Source organism: Temnothorax americanus, unplaced genomic scaffold (assembly GCF_048541705.1).
Source record: "Temnothorax americanus isolate GAGA-0224 unplaced genomic scaffold, ASM4854170v1 Scaffold1, whole genome shotgun sequence".
NCBI lineage: Eukaryota > Metazoa > Arthropoda > Insecta > Hymenoptera > Formicidae > Temnothorax > Temnothorax americanus.
In genome coordinates, this window is record NW_027509230.1 from 8,103,533 (window position 1) to 8,116,805 (window position 13,273).

The following is a 13,273-nucleotide window of genomic DNA, read 5'->3' on the forward strand; positions in this document are numbered from 1 at the left end:
TAAAAAAATCATATATCTTCCAATTTTATCCAAAAAGATATTAGAATTATAATAAAATATAAATAATAGAAATGTAAATAAATAACAATATTGCTGTTATAATTATTTCAAAGAGAAAAATTTATAGAGGATATTTTAATATAAATTTAACTTAGTTTATTGATTTTTATCTCTTCAAATTATTTATCAAAACTACATTTATAAAATATGAGAATAATATATTAATCATCTACCCAGAAAATTCATAATATAATCGCATAATATCAAAAACATTATCGATAAAATAAAATAATAACAAAAATTTCATTATTTTCCCTCTTTTATTCAAAAAAATAATAACTATAAACGTAAATAATGGAATGTAAATAATAGAAATGTGAATAAATAATATTGCTTTTTCATATTACTTTCCAAACCGGCCGGAGTTTATTTTTTTTTTTTTTTACAAATATTTAATTGAAGATTTAACTGAAAAATATTTAATGCTAAAAATTCAATAATTATGAGAAGAGATGGGTTATTAAATTTCTTTTAGAAAACTAATCAGAGACAGAAAGAGAGTAATCAATAAGAAATATATTCTCCGTCGTCGAAAATCAACAAAACGATACACGTAGCGCCCTTACACGTGAGCGCTGTGAAACCGTTTTAGCCTGCTATCGATCGAAGTTAAAGAATACACAATGAAAACATCGGTAAGATAATACTCCAAAATATTATGGCGTCATGTCTAACGCCACTTGTTGGAAATGTGCGTTCTCCTGACACGCCGACATACGTGCTCACAATTGTCCCGCAATCCGCAATAATACACGCGATAAACAAATGTTCTAGATAACGTTAAGCACGGCATATTACTTCGAGTGACAAAAAGAAAACTACTAGTTTGCGTCGTACGTGGCTCCGAAGTGTGACGTGGACGCGATTTTTTTTTTTTTTGTAAAATTCTCTCGATTTGCTCAAAATATTTCCGCGATCTCGTAAGGTTATAAAGATATCTTTGATATTATCCCAGTACCGTAGACGTCGCCAGTGTTTCGGATACTGATGGGCTAGGGTGAAAATACGGAAGCACCTAATGACGATTTTGCGAAATGACGACTCTCCGATATGACACTGTCTGCTCCGTGTTAATTTTGCTTCACATTTTAGTACATACCAAGACAGCATTGAGTGATATTTTGAATGTTCAGGTAATTACATGCAGATATTTCGTAGAATAAAAAGAAGAGAGAGAGAGAGAGAGAGAGAGAGAGAGAGAGAGAGAGAAATTGATATTAATATTAAATAATTAATTATACATATATATTGTTTCATAAGTATCAAAATATTGTGTATATATTGTTATATCGCACACACACACACACACACACACACACATATTACATAAAACATTTAATAAATTATTTGTAAACGTAAGAGAGAGAGTTAAATTTCTTTTGTATTACAGACATTACCTGATACCAAGTTTGGTTCGAACGAATATTCTGACGACGATAAAGAATATTCCGATGTTGATGATAGAGGTAGAGGATCCTTAGTGCAACCAAACGACCAACAAGATACAAAAGATCATTTATATTTAAAATCTGACAGTCACCTTGGCATGGAAAAGCCAGTAGCTACAGATACCTTGGATAAAAGTAAGTATTGATGTAAAAGTAAGCGTTTACAGACTATCTGACGAATGTTTTCCTACGTTTTTGTTATACTCTTTTTAGACATAAAATGGGACGCACAATGGGGTGCGCAACTGAAACTTACTCAAGCATCAGCCGTCGCTGTGGATCCAAATGGCAATATTGCTGTGTTTCATAGAGGGGATCGTATTTGGGGCCCCGACAGTTTCGACAACGAAAACAGATTTGATCCAAATAAAGGGCCGATAGCGCAAAACGCGATAATCCTTTTGGATAAAAGGGGCAAGGTGATATCGGAATGGGGAAAGGACATGTTTTATCTCCCACACGGTTTGACTATCGATCAGGCTGGGAATTATTGGGTTACTGACGTGGCAATGCATCAGGTGTTCAAGTTTGATGCTCAAGATGTGGAAAGACACGTGGAGAAGTTGAAACGTGCATTGCTCGAAAACAGCATACCGAAGCCATCTATGACTTTGGGAGAGGCTTTTGTGCCCGGTAACGACAATAGGAGATTTTGTAAACCAACTGATGTTGCTGTACATAGTAATGGTGACTTTTTTGTCAGCGATGGATATTGCAATTCTAGGATAATTAAGTATAATAAAAATGGTGAAGTAATTCTACACTGGGGACGACATTGGGGCACCGGTAGAGGTAATAATAAGAATAAAATTGATATCAATAACGATAAACGATATCTGAAAACAAATGCTAAACCAAGTTTCACTTTATTTTAGAACCGGTCTATTCGCAGCCCTCGCCATACGCGTTTCTCATTGCACATGCTTTAGCACTCGCGAGTGAGTTAAATTATATTTATCTCGCTGACAGAGAAAATGGCAGGATATTATGTTTCTTTGCCAACAACGGTACATTCCATAAGGAATACAGACATCCTGCTATCGGTACAAAAATTTACAGCGTTGCCTACGCCCGTGAACAATTATATCTAGTTAATGGACCTGATCCATTTATAAGTAATCCAGCGCCAGTAAGGGGCTTTGTGCTTGATATTTATTCCGAGAAGATATTATCGATGTTTGAGCCCAACAAAAATATGGATAATCCACATAGCTTGACCGTGACGGAAGATGGTTCCGAAATATATGTAGCGGAATTAAATAATAAAAAAGTTTATAGATTTCTACAAGGTACAACGAATTATTGAACGTTACGTTTTGTAACAATTAAGATTTATAAGTCCGTGATATTATATCTTAATATATATTTTTCTTTTTTTAGGAGTAAACAATTCGCAATCTGCTAAACAGCATCAACCTAAGATCTTGACACATCCCGATACTAAAGATGCCGATACCGAAAAGACCAATATAACAAAACTGATTCTAGGCCTTGGCTCAGCGGCTATTTCCTTTATCACAATATGCATTGCAATTGCTGCCATTGTAGCGAGATGCCAAAAAAGAGGTAGAGAAAGACGTAATTATGACGAACCGGCTGTTGAATTCTCTAAATTAGTAGAATAGGAATAAATATTTTCTTTAATTGTGATTGTCTTTCGTTGTAGTAATCTTGTTGTGCGCATATGTGTTAATTTATTTTCCATATTTATTAAGCACCAATTTATGATATACATATATAGATAATTCGTAATAATTGAAATTTAGGAATCAAAATTATTGCACGGTAACAGCGATAATTCGAGCTGAACTAATTATTATATTTCGTTATCGTTTATTCATTGAATTGCTATTATCGTGCAATAATTATCATTCTCAGACTTCAACTATTATGAACAATCTATAGCAGTAGAATTGCCCAATATTGTTCCTATTATATGTTCGAATTATGCTTACTTGTCTAAGGTAATTAATTTATTTAAGTTTTTTAAGCTTTATAATTTTTATGTTACTTACGCCTTAATTAGAAAGCATCGTGCATTTTATGTATACTTGCATTTTACATATATATATATATATATATATATATATATACATATATATACTGTCTACAATTTATTAAATTGTAAAATATTAAGAAAATGTATTGATTTCTTTTATCAGATCTCTTTCACCTATTATTATATTTATTATCTTATTTATTGTACTGTATATATTTTATATATGTTGTACTGCTTTTTCCAACTTTTTTCCTCTACGTTGTTATGTACATACTTTTATGGATAAAAAAGTATACGTTATCTTAATTCTTTAATGCATTGTACTAATTCCTTCCAATTTTTTTTCCTCTACATTGTTATTGATGTACTTTTATCGTACGTAATACAGCATAATTGCAATCGAACTTCATGGTAAGTTCGTTTCAATTATTCAATTATACATGAAAAAAGTACATATTATCTTAATTTAAATTAATATATCTTTTATCCGCACTTACACACACCTATTGTAAAACTTTCTAGATCTTTCATAAAACTTTATGTTACTATAGTTGTTTAAAAGTTAAGTACGACACCGACCCTTTGGAGCCGAATGAATAACTTGTAAATCATTTCTTTACAAAACATGAAATTAACTAAAAATTTTGAAAGTTTCTAATTATGGTTTTCTCAGATATCTATTTTCATTTTAATTATTTCATCTTTTTCTTAATACATTGCTTGAATGCTATTTTGGCTCATTACACTGTGTGTCATATTATTTATTATCTATAATAAATATTCTAAATTTGAAAGAGACCGAAGGGGGAAAATTACAATTTCGTAATTTACAAGGTATATTCGTCGCTCAAAGGAATATTAATATTAACGTTAGCGTGGCTGTTAGCGCACAGGTAAGAGAACATTGCTTAGAAAATGCACAATTTAATTAAAATAAGAACAATATTTTTTCGCGCATGCGCGTCTGCAGCTTATATAGCCTTAATGACGTTCGCCGGTCGCCCGACCGAAATTTTCGAGATTTTGCATTTTGCTGCCATTTCGAACAATAACGTACATTCCCCCGCGTCACCCGCATGCAAAATTAATCGATTGCGTTTTGCATTATTCTTAATCACGCAGGATGTCTACTCACGATGCGCAAGAGGATGCGTTGGGAGGCCGAGAGACGGGAGAACTTCAAGCTTACGAGCCTGCTGGAAAATCGCCGCCGCGGCAGGAGCTTCAAGTTCCTGGAGAAGCGGCCGAATCCGCGGGACTTCAGCAAGCTGAGCACGGAGCCGGAGACGTCGGAGGACGAGCATCCCGAGAACAGCCTCGCGAGGGTCATTTAAGAAACGTCGCCGAATAGCGTCGTGCAAGAGTCGCGCGTGAACAGTATTATCGAGACGGAACGGGAGAAAATCGCGCCGAACTTGCCCACCGATGTACACGACGTGCGACGCGATCCGCGATCGCGCGATGGGATGGATGGCCGTGAATTGCGCGCGTCCCGGCGTCCGTTCGAATTCTTGGATATTCGCGCTGCCGAGCGCTGCCGAGCCGACCCGAGCTCAACCGACGGTATGCGCGCGCGCGCGCGCGCGATGACGACGCACGCCTTGCCGACTACCGAACATATAGCGGCTTGCATTAACATTACCATTTACCTGCTGCACGCGAAAGAAAAGAAACCAAGAAAGAAATGTCATAATTGCATGCAAAGAAGCCGAATTATAAATATATGTAGATCAAGCTGCAATGAAATATTGTTTTCTTTAAATCGCTAAATCGTGTTTTTAGCTAATTTCAATTTCTATCAATGCAGATCAATTAACTTTAATCTTGATTACTGGTTATCTTTTATCCAGTTTAAAAATTTTAATTCTTAAAACTAGAAAAAGATAAAAATTAAGCTAAATCAAAATTAAAGTTAATCTACATTGATAGAAATGGATATGAGCTTCTCAATTATGACCATTCGTGTAAAACAAACACATTAAATTATATCTATATAATTTTCGATCTGCGGTAATCAATAATTTGCTACAAATTTGTTATCGTTGTTTGATTGAGAGAGGAAAACCTCGATTAAAAGTTCAATCGCGAGTCATGTAACATCTCATCCGGAAGTCATTAAGAAATTTGATTATTGATAACTAATAAAGCTTATACGTAAAATCAATTAAAGTATAAAAATCTGAAGAACTGCAAGACGTTCTTCAGATAATGAATAAAATGGTAATGTTAATGGAGCTTGAGTGTATTTTGTAAGTAAGCTGTGGTCATATTCCCGTTCGACTACTGATCCAAGCTAACTTTACATTGTTAAGCGGATGTCATGATCTAGTCAAAAACTAGTCGTCACTCAAAATAACTGCGTACAGTTTTTAGGATTTGATAGGAATGAGAAGAACTAGATTTTTGCTAGCCGGACTACATATGTGTTCCCATATACTTGTTTCCTTTCGCCTTCCAAAAATATAAAGCTATTTCGCTTTGAAGTGATAAAGCGATTCAGTTAACTTAAAAAGATCTTTTTATCGTCTGCCTTAATTTCTGAATGTCTTCATGCTTTCGCGTTTTTTACGCGGGTTTTCTCTCTCTTTAAAAAAAGAAATCGATTTACAAAATTATCAAATTATCAATTTGCTGCAACCCAGATTTCGCGACAGATAAATAAATTGAAAACAATGGATTTGTCGATTGTTCTTAACAGAAAAAATAAGTTGGACGAATCCATAAGCTTCTCCTAATCCGTAACTTTTGTAATGAACTTTATGTAACCGAGGCTGATAATAACGTGTGCCTTGAATCTTCAAGCTGCACAGTTTGTGGCATGCATATACGCCGCACGCAAAATAACTTAAGCCTAAAGTTTAATCCAAAACATTTTTTACGATCACGCGAAGCATTTGGTACAAAAGCGAAGTAGTTCTATTTCGCTCGCGGACGATTAGAAAACAATTAACTGAACAGTACCGTGTCTGCTGGAGTAATCCCCGTATAAATACTGACACACCTTTATTAAAATTTTAAACAGCCATCATTTTTAATGATCACAGTTAAAAAGTAGCAACATTTCTAATGACCATAGATCTTGTAAGATTGCCACAATAGCTGTATCCTTCGTACCCGAGAGAAACAATGCAAGAAAGAAAAATCTAAATAAATTTACTTATATATGTATATTTAAACATTTGCAAAGTAATACAATAATCAATTACAGAAATAGTAACCTACTTCATCTTGCATTGTTTACCTTGAGTATAATCAGTATCTAAAAATCATGGAACTTTGACAAAATAGATTGATACGTAAAATTATATAATGCCAAAACGCATTTTAGCATTCGCAAAGTTTTGCAGCCAGAAAATACGTATTTACATATGACAACTATATAATCGGTACATTTATAAACCCTAAAAAGAGATATATATATATATATACGAGAGTACTTCTTTCAAGTTAATAATTAAGTATACTTAATAATTATTGTATAATTAATAAAAGTATATAAACATTTAAATTAACTTATATTACGTGAATTTAAATTATAATTAAATTGTGCTACGTTTTGGAGTAACATATCACTATGGAATATTAATATATTTGATCTGGGAACAGAATTGCTCGAGAAAGAACTTATATTACAAAAAACCACTTTCTACATCTATCTCTTTCTCTTCTTCTTTTCTGGTTAACATACATCTCTATGTATGTAGTATATTGTTAACATTTAAACTATTAAATTAAGAACTGTCTATAAACTGTCTATACATATACTATATGTAGCTTTACAAAATCAAGCTTATTTGTTTTTCGATAGTTCATTAGTTGGTTTAACGTCATTGTGGTAGCATTATTTATACTCTCATAAATAAAATACTCCTATATATATACTCTTATTTTCGCTTTGTGTAATGAATACTAATAATTTAAGTCAGTATTGTAGTACAATCTTAATTATTAATGCAGATTTTCCTTTGGAATAATGCATTCCCTATACCATGTAAGAGCGTATGTAATCCATGTATCTATAAATATAAAACCTATATTTTCGAATAGAATGGAGTATATATTATTTATTGTCGAATCTATTATATATAATTATTAGCAAAAAACAATATTTTTGTTTCACGAGATACTTGATTCAAACCAAGATTCACATATTTCTCGATAGAAGTAATCAATAATGGATAGGAAACGAAACCGTTCGATATTTTGATAATGATTTATTTTTTACACACTTAGTTGACCTCTATACACAACTATACAACGATGAAAATTAAAATTCTGTCTATTTACCGCTAATTAAGGTCATCGACGATAATGACTTGTGATAGAGATGCAATAAAGTCAGTCGATTCTCTTTCAATTCACGCGAATCTGAAGAATCGGGTGACGTCTGCGGACAGTACGATTCGAATTAACTTCTGCGCGAAATATCTAAACGTACGATCAGCAGAGGCCATATATGTTACAAATCACCTGTAAAGAGTGACGCCCGCGCCTGCCGCAAATCAAAGGACGTCAATCTCCACTCGCTGAAGTCTATCTACACACGCATGATAAATTAAATAAATACAGGAATTGTTCTTCGCTTAAGGGGAGGTATCACGATCGCCAGGGACACCGATCGGAGTTTTCATACTATTCTGGATCCGAGCTAAGAACGAGGAAGAACGTTCCAGTTGTCTGCATGAACGTAAATTGGCATATTGCTAGCGGGGAGCACTGGTTTATAAAATATCCAGCTTTTGACCCATAAAATTGGACATATTCCATAAAGTATATTGTACATCTCGTATTATAAAATGTATTTGATTGTAAATTTTACACGTATTTTATACAAACGCATCACTTACATCAGTCATCGTACAATACATATTTTTATAGAGGAAATCAAGAAGATCATAACGTTCCAAATTTCTATATCTGATATTTCCACACATTTTATCCTCTATTGATATCTACGTAAGAGTGATCAAATCAGGTTGAACGTTATAACTTTAAGTAATTGTCTCGATTCATTCATACAAAATCTTCAGCAATTATTAGCAATATGTCAATTTAATCATGCAACAAGTTGAAGATCATCAAATAGAATAAGCTCTCCTTTTATACGCGCTAAAGAAATGCATGCTCGACGAGACGAGGTATTGCACGAAGCATTCGAAAATAAGGAACCACAAACACTCCGACGAACATCGTTAAGGTTCTTGCTTCCGTCCCACGTCGACGACAGGACGAAATCGAGAAGGGACGCCATCACACCGCGCGCGCGCCCATATTTTTGTACATTAAAAATCGTATACGTTCGTAGTGATACATCGACAATTGCCTATCTGTTATTCCATATTTATCGTTTAGGTTTACCTAGGTCTACACCGTAAATTCGTAACTAGAATAATCGACTTTTTCGCAGCCGCTCGCAATCTACCACCGCACCGATGCCGCTTCGGAATATCTTGGCGCGGACCAATGTCGCCGTCAGAAAAATGAACGGCCACCCCGAAATAGGTATATCACAATGTCCATGTATACTCACGTTCGATCGTAATGTTGATGTCATCATACTTATTACATTATTATTGTTATTATTAATATTAATATTATTATTATCGTTGTATAATAATAATTATTACTATAATTATTGTTATTTTTATTATTGTTATTATTGTTATTAGACGTATACTTTATTTACAAAACTTACGTTTCGATGACAACAACGGAACAATGTGTATACTTATAATATATAGCGTGCTCATAAAATTCTTCAGGAATGTAATACACGAATGTATGCTAACTTGCGTTCATCATCGAAACGTTTGCTACCAAGAGGAACGCGACGAATGATGTGCCTTACTATCTCAAACTTATTAAAAAAAGCAAAAGAAAATCGTTCAATGCACTCCCGTAAAAAAATTATTATTATATTTATTATATTTATTACGATGAACGCGTCCGTCTCTGCACACGAGATCATGTACACGATCTTCGTATACATCCAAAACGTAAAGTCGACACAAGAAAGACTAGCTTTTCGTTGCGCATATTAACATGTAGCTCTTTGTTCCGCAACAGAATCATTGAGTCACTTTGTCGTTATTTTACTGCCAGACGATCCGAATGAATGTTTAGTCTTGTAATTTTTTAAACCATGAGTTCATCTTGTACGAGCCTGTAATCGTTTAACAATGCACAAATCGTGAAAAGGATCAGCATTTTTATGCTCATTTTAAAAGCAATCCTCATCTCCCGTCACACAGGAGATAAGAAGTTATTCTTCCAAACAGACATTCTTTCTCGATTGTTTTAGTGCGGACGAACACGCGACGCAAGGATCCTATCGCGACTCTTGGAAACCGGTTTTTCGGGCAAACTTAAAACTCTGTCGTTCAAACGTAAACGTAAAACGAATCCCCGCGTGCACAGTCTCATTGTCAGTTAAACGCAATTGCGGCGCGTTGCAAGTTCAAACAACCTGCAAACAAGAGCGATCGACGGCTCCGTCGCAGTTGCGATTCGAATAATGGTGATTGCAGTAATAATACAATAATAATATACCCTATCACGTCAATATTTTTACTATATTTACACAATGCCGTGTATATGTAATACTAAGATAACTTGTCGTATACATCTCATTGCACCTCGCCACGCCTTCCGCCTTTGACCTCCATTGACTCGAAAATACATTGTGCATTTTTCCCTGTGCGTTTCACCGTCGTGCTCGGGAAGTGACCCCCGCGAGAGAAGAAACAGGAGTAAATAAAAATCACGTAACGGAAACCCACGCCCTAATCAGTTTGTCACACTCATCGAAACGTAGTTAAATAATTTACAATTAGCGAGGCCTTAATCTCATCGACGTTTCTTTAGCACGAGCGCCGACACTCGAAATGCCTCTAACGAGGGCAAAACGAGCAGAGTTTAACGACATTTTAACCGCGACAATTTGCCCCCGTGCGATATGACAATCGAGTCGAACTGTTTCGCCGATCTTATTGGAAAGAAAATAAATTAACGCGTGCTTACAGTTACATGGAGCCAATTGCGAATGTCCGACGCGGGCGTAATTATGTTAGTATATGCGTACATACGTGAAATAGCCACCCCGATTTTTTTCCAGCGCACAGCGCCAAACCAAGAGTTCGCGGAGTTGGTCACATTAGTTCACGGCAATTTTCTCTCTTTAAGACTCTTTGTGTCACAAAATTCATTATTCTGCACAAATCACAATTCCTTCCTTTTATCGACAGCTCGATGTGATTACTAGAACAGAGCGTTCCATCATAAAAACAGCCCCTATACTATGACGGATCATATTTTATATTTGATATTCGGAAATACTCAAACTCATGATAATTACAATGAATTTATAGTGAGCCGCAGTGGCTTAATATTGAAGTCCTACGAAAAACATCGGTCATTGCCATTATTAAATATTTGGAACTGTCACGATTAGGATAAATTTTTAACGATACTGAGCAAAATCCATTTTCGTTTTATTAAATAATTCTCCGTGAACAGCTGTGAAACGTTGAAAATCCATTTAAATATAAAACCTCTTCGATTCGCTTTCCGCGATTCGTCGAATAGCAAAACTCGCTAATATGAATAATTTGCGCAGTTAGAACATTTATCCCAATGATTCAGTTTTTTCCCAAAATATCAAATAATGCTTACGCCTGTTGCTATTTAAGACGTATTTGACTAGACACTATATATGTTGGAAATATTTACCCGTTACATTCCCAATTAGGAAATCTCGAACGTGCAATTTTAATTGCTCCGTCATATACATCAATTTTCTTTACATTTATGGCATCAAGTCGATGTCGATGGTTGACCCGGTATTAGTATCAACAGGACACACTTGCAGAAATTGCAGTTTACATTATACATGGGTCACGATGGTCCTGGGAAGGCTATGATGATGAGAATCTATATTGCGCAAATTGTCACTGTCGATAATGCCAGCAATTTCGATCCTCTACCCTGATTTGACCTCCGCGCTAATTTATAGAAGAGTACTCCTTTCGTAAATTCTCCGTACAATTCTGGTAACTATTTCGTCTGGTACAGAAAAGTTTACGTAAAAAGATAATAAAAATACAGTCCGCGTTAAATAATTGTCATTACAAATCATTATCGCCCTGTTAAATTTCTTTCAGTCAATCCAAAATTATCTATGCATTCTAACGTCGTTATTTGCTACGCTTTATTGGCTTTATATTAAATTCAAGAGGATGAACAATTTTGGACCTTCATCGAATTTAGAATGATCGTTCTAATATCGTCGATCTTGACCTCGCTGCACTATCTTGACGTAAATTTTACGATAGCCAATTAGATAAATATCTTTGCGCGCGCTTCCTCTGCGCTCGCTCTTCCGTAGAATCAGTCGCGGAAACGCAGTCTATCTTACGGTTGCCATTGACAGAACAGAGAGGAGTACTCGTTCCATGGATTATGGTAAGCTTCTACCGGCCGGCAGTTTTTCCTCCGTGGAACCGAACGTCGAAAAGCCGGTTCAGACGACACCTTGGTAAACGGGACTGTACTCCATGTCGTGGGTATACTGAGGTGGTCCTGGCGGCGGTGGCTGTGGACTGTACTGTTGCGAGGCGTCCGAGGCGCGACGCCTGAGTGCCGCGATGCTGTGGGCGCCTCTCCAGTCCGATCCCTCGTTCGTGGTCACGTCGGCACCGACGCAGGAAACGCCACCTCCGCCGCCACCGCCGCTGCCGCTACCGGTACCGGAAGTCGTGCCTGGAGATCCCTGACCGCAGTTCAGGCCCGAGCCCATCCCACCGCCCTGGCCGCCACCCACAGAGGAGCCGCCCGGTGGCGAACCTCGGGACGCCGACACGTGGACACCACCTGCTAAATAGAAAATAATTGGATGAGTGTTTCTATTCGTGAAGCATTATTTATATCGATGCGGATTCACCAGCAAGCAACTTCTATATTATTTACAGTTATTTAAAAAAAATCATTAAAAAATATCAATAATAACGGGAGTTATTGGTAATGAAAGAAAGCAGTTCTTTCCGTTCAGGAGTTGACGGTGAACATAATTCCTGATAATGAAAAATCTAAAACAGAATCAAAAAACAGATTCACAATCTAGAAAGGTGTCTTTAAAATGTGTTGAAAGCAAAATTAAAACAAAAATTTAATTATTTCTGAAGAAAATGAAATTTTGCTCTTCTTTTGCAACTAAAATATTTTTTATCTTTTTTTTTTAAGAATGTTTTTCGAATTTCTGCTTCCGACAAATTTTAAATATTGTTTTTAACAACATGTAAAACATTTTCGAAAAAAATTGTTCGAGCCGTTTTCGACATTTTATGTCCATCACCAATTACTGAACTGCTTCCTTTCATTACCAATAATTCCCATTATTATTAATATTTTTTAACAATTCTATTTTTTAAATAACCACAAAAGAATATTATAGAATCATGTGCCAAAGTTTCAAATACTCGGGGTTTTTCATTTTTTAAATATTTAACTTAAAACAAATTTTATTTTGTCGTTCGTCAAAGTTGTCTACCTTCTTAAACAATCATTCGAAACTCTCGGCTATCAAACGTTCAAATCATCCCTTTGTGACTTCGTAAGTATATACGATTTCTTGACAGTTTGCAATGACCGCTGAGCGCTAAATAGTTTTTTGATAAATATAGTAAATATTAAACAAAGGATAAATGTAGTCAACCACGAGTCTACTACCGCGGATGAGGCAGTGCATCTCTAAGACGACTCAGGTAGAAGA

At 35.5% G+C, this 13,273-nt stretch overlaps 2 protein-coding genes across 4 annotated transcripts in view; one reads left to right on the forward strand and one right to left on the reverse strand.

Annotated features, from left to right (window-relative positions):
• The first annotated feature begins 708 nt into the window (after positions 1-708).
• On the forward strand, positions 709-7,556 carry LOC143907325 (peptidyl-alpha-hydroxyglycine alpha-amidating lyase 1). The gene is made up of 6 exons (XM_077424043.1): positions 709-1,193; positions 1,451-1,643; positions 1,722-2,300; positions 2,384-2,797; positions 2,889-3,074; positions 4,630-7,556. The coding sequence occupies exons 1-6, from the start codon at positions 1,095-1,097 to the stop codon at positions 4,839-4,841; spliced, it is 1,683 nt and encodes a 560-aa protein (XP_077280169.1). The 5' UTR covers positions 709-1,094; the 3' UTR covers positions 4,842-7,556.
• Positions 7,557-7,706: 150 nt separating this feature from the next.
• Positions 7,707-13,273, reverse strand: part of Otp (orthopedia homeobox) — a 33,042-nt gene continuing 27,475 nt past the window's right edge. For all 3 annotated transcript variants that reach the window (XM_077424315.1, XM_077424252.1, XM_077424173.1), the window contains one exon: positions 7,707-12,378. In XM_077424315.1, the coding sequence (XP_077280441.1) occupies positions 12,026-12,378 (353 nt within the window). In that variant the 3' untranslated portion in view covers positions 7,707-12,025. The remainder of the gene's footprint in view (positions 12,379-13,273) is intronic.

What these genes read in the sequence shown, in the direction of transcription:
- LOC143907325 (XM_077424043.1), top strand. Translation starts at nt 1,095, where the DNA reads ATGACGACTCTCCGATATGACACTGTCTGCTCCGTGTTAATTTTGCTT. An exon ending in ACATTGGGGCACCGGTAGAG is followed by an intron (nt 2,301 to 2,383) that starts GTAATAATAAGA and finishes ACTTTATTTTAG; the next exon opens with AACCGGTCTATTCGCAGCCC. An exon ending in AGTTTATAGATTTCTACAAG is followed by an intron (nt 2,798 to 2,888) that starts GTACAACGAATT and finishes TTCTTTTTTTAG; the next exon opens with GAGTAAACAATTCGCAATCT.